The sequence below is a fragment of the Sander lucioperca genome, chromosome 2 (genome assembly GCF_008315115.2).
Source record: "Sander lucioperca isolate FBNREF2018 chromosome 2, SLUC_FBN_1.2, whole genome shotgun sequence".
Classification (NCBI taxonomy): domain Eukaryota; kingdom Metazoa; phylum Chordata; class Actinopteri; order Perciformes; family Percidae; genus Sander; species Sander lucioperca.
Window position 1 is genome coordinate 35,399,930 of NC_050174.1, and position 2,213 is coordinate 35,402,142.

General features: G+C 46.5%; 1 protein-coding gene across 1 annotated transcript in view; it reads left to right on the top strand.

Moving 5' to 3' along the window:
- Nucleotides 1-2,213, top strand: part of LOC118496503 (transient receptor potential cation channel subfamily M member 7-like) — a 110,273-nt gene that overhangs the window by 11,938 nt on the left and 96,122 nt on the right. Inside the window, exon 8 of the mRNA XM_036008408.1 lies at nucleotides 742-865. Coding sequence (XP_035864301.1) covers nucleotides 742-865 — 124 coding nt within the window. The remainder of the gene's footprint in view (nucleotides 1-741; nucleotides 866-2,213) is intronic.

Genomic DNA, 2,213 nt, shown 5'->3' on the forward strand with positions numbered 1-2,213 from the left:
GGGCATGCTGGTCTTACAGGGAGGTGTGTTCAGGTGCATTCTGGGCGTGCTGGTCTTACAGGGAGGTGTGTTCAGGTGCATTCTGGGAGTATTGCTATCTTGAGGCAGTGGGAAGTGATGGCACCATTGACCAACAAAAACCTGGTCTAAAGTCATAACGCAGCATTTCATTGTTATTTAACAGAGCATTAGTAAAATGCTCCTAGGCTCGTGCACAGCAGCACACACACTATGCTTGTTACACACACAGGGACGCACAGCAGCACACACACATGCAGAAGATTACAAATAAAATATTACGGTGCAAATCCTCCATCATAACAGCAATGCTCCAAGGTCCAAACGCGCCTGGCTTTTAAAGGGAATGGGAGATGATCTCTGATTGGTTGATTGCATGTTACGCCCAAAACACCCCTCTGATTATGAAGACACTAAGTCCAACCCTTTAGAACCATGACCCCGGCACACGGACCCTTTTTTTCCGCCCTCAAACTAGCAAAAGTGGATTAGGACACCCCCTAAACACACCCTGCACCAGGCGCTTCACGCCGGCCCTTACATCGTTATAATAGGAGCCTAAAGCATGTAAACATGTAGCAGAAACACAAAATACTAGTATGAATCTGAAATATAAAATATCTCCTTCATTGTTTAGTCTAAAGGTTATTGTTTTAGCATCTTTTAGCATCTGTTTGTAAAGTCCCAAATGTAACGGAAACACGTTTGGCTGCGTTTCTTCAGGCAGCTGGACGCGGACATTAAAGAGGACTTCGTGGTGCGGATCGGAGACGTGTTTGGCGTGGAGACGGCAGAAGCCTCTCAGCTGTGCAGTCTCCTGCTCCAGTGTATGGATCACAGACAGTCAGTGAGTCAAACACACCAACATCTGGGAATGTACATGTTGTGATTCAACGCTACTTCCATGTGTGTTTGGACGAACTCTCAACATTTTACCCACACAGACGCTTTTTCTGTGTGTGTGTCTGTGTGTGTGTGTGTGTGTGTGTGTGTGTGTGTGTCTCTGTGTGTGTATGTGTGTCTCTCTGTGTATGTGTGTGTCTCTGTGTGTGTGTGTGTGTGTGTGTGTGTGTTTGTGTGTCTCTATTTGTGTGTGTGTCTCTGTGTATGTGTGTGTCTCTGTCTGTATGTGTCTGTGTGTGTGTGTGTGTGTGTGTGTGTGTGTGTGTGTGTGTGTCTGTGTGTGTGTGTGTGTGTGTGTCTCTGTCTGTATGTGTGTGTGTCTCTGTGTGTATGTGTGTGTGTGTGTGTGTGTGTGTGTGTGTCTCTGTATGTGTGTGTGTGTGTGTGTGTCTCTCTCTGTGTGTGTGTCTCTGTGTGTGTGTGTGTCTCTGTGTGTGTGTGTGTGTGTGTGTGTGTGTGTGTGTCTCTGTGTGTGTCTCTGTGTGTGTGTCTCTCTGTGTGTCTCTGTGTGTGTGTGTGTGTGTGTGTGTGTCTCTGTGTGTGTGTGTGTGTATGTGTGTGTGTCTGTATGTGTGTGTGTGTGTCTCTGTGTGTGTGTGTGTGTGTGTGTGTGTGTCGCTGTGTGTGTGTGTGTGTGGTCTCAGTATGTGTGTGTGTGTCTCTGTGTGTGTGTGGTGTGTGTGTGTGTGTGTGTGTCTCTGTGGTGTCTCTGTGTGTGTGTGTGGTGTGTGTCTCAGTATGTGTGTGTGTGTGTCTCTGTGTGTGTGTGTGTGTGTGTGTGTCTCTCTGTGTGTGTCTCTGTGTGTGTGGTGTGTGTGTGGTGTGTGTGTGTGTGTGTGTGTGTGTGTGTGTGTGTGTCTCTGTGTGGGTCTCTGTGTGTGTGTGTGTGTGGTGTGTGGTGTGTGTGTCTCTGTATGTGTGTGTGTGTCTCTCTGTGTGTGGGTGTCTCTGTGTGTGTGTGTGTGTGTGTTTGTGATTCAACACTACTAAATGTGTGTTTTTCTTTCTAATGTATGTATTAAACCATCTGTCTCTGACTCTGACCACAGAGTATATCTTGACTCTGAGTCAGAGGACCCAAACGGCCGCGGATGCAGCCATTCTGACACTAGTCTCAAGGGTATTTATATATATTTATATTTCTCCTGGGGCGACCAGTGGTGTAGTCTAATGTACAGTAGTGGGTATACTGTACACAACTATGTTTTTGCATGTCATTGGATATTTTTACATGTGTATATGGAATCCTGGAGCTTCTTAGTGGGTATACTGTGTATACCTGCGTATCACGT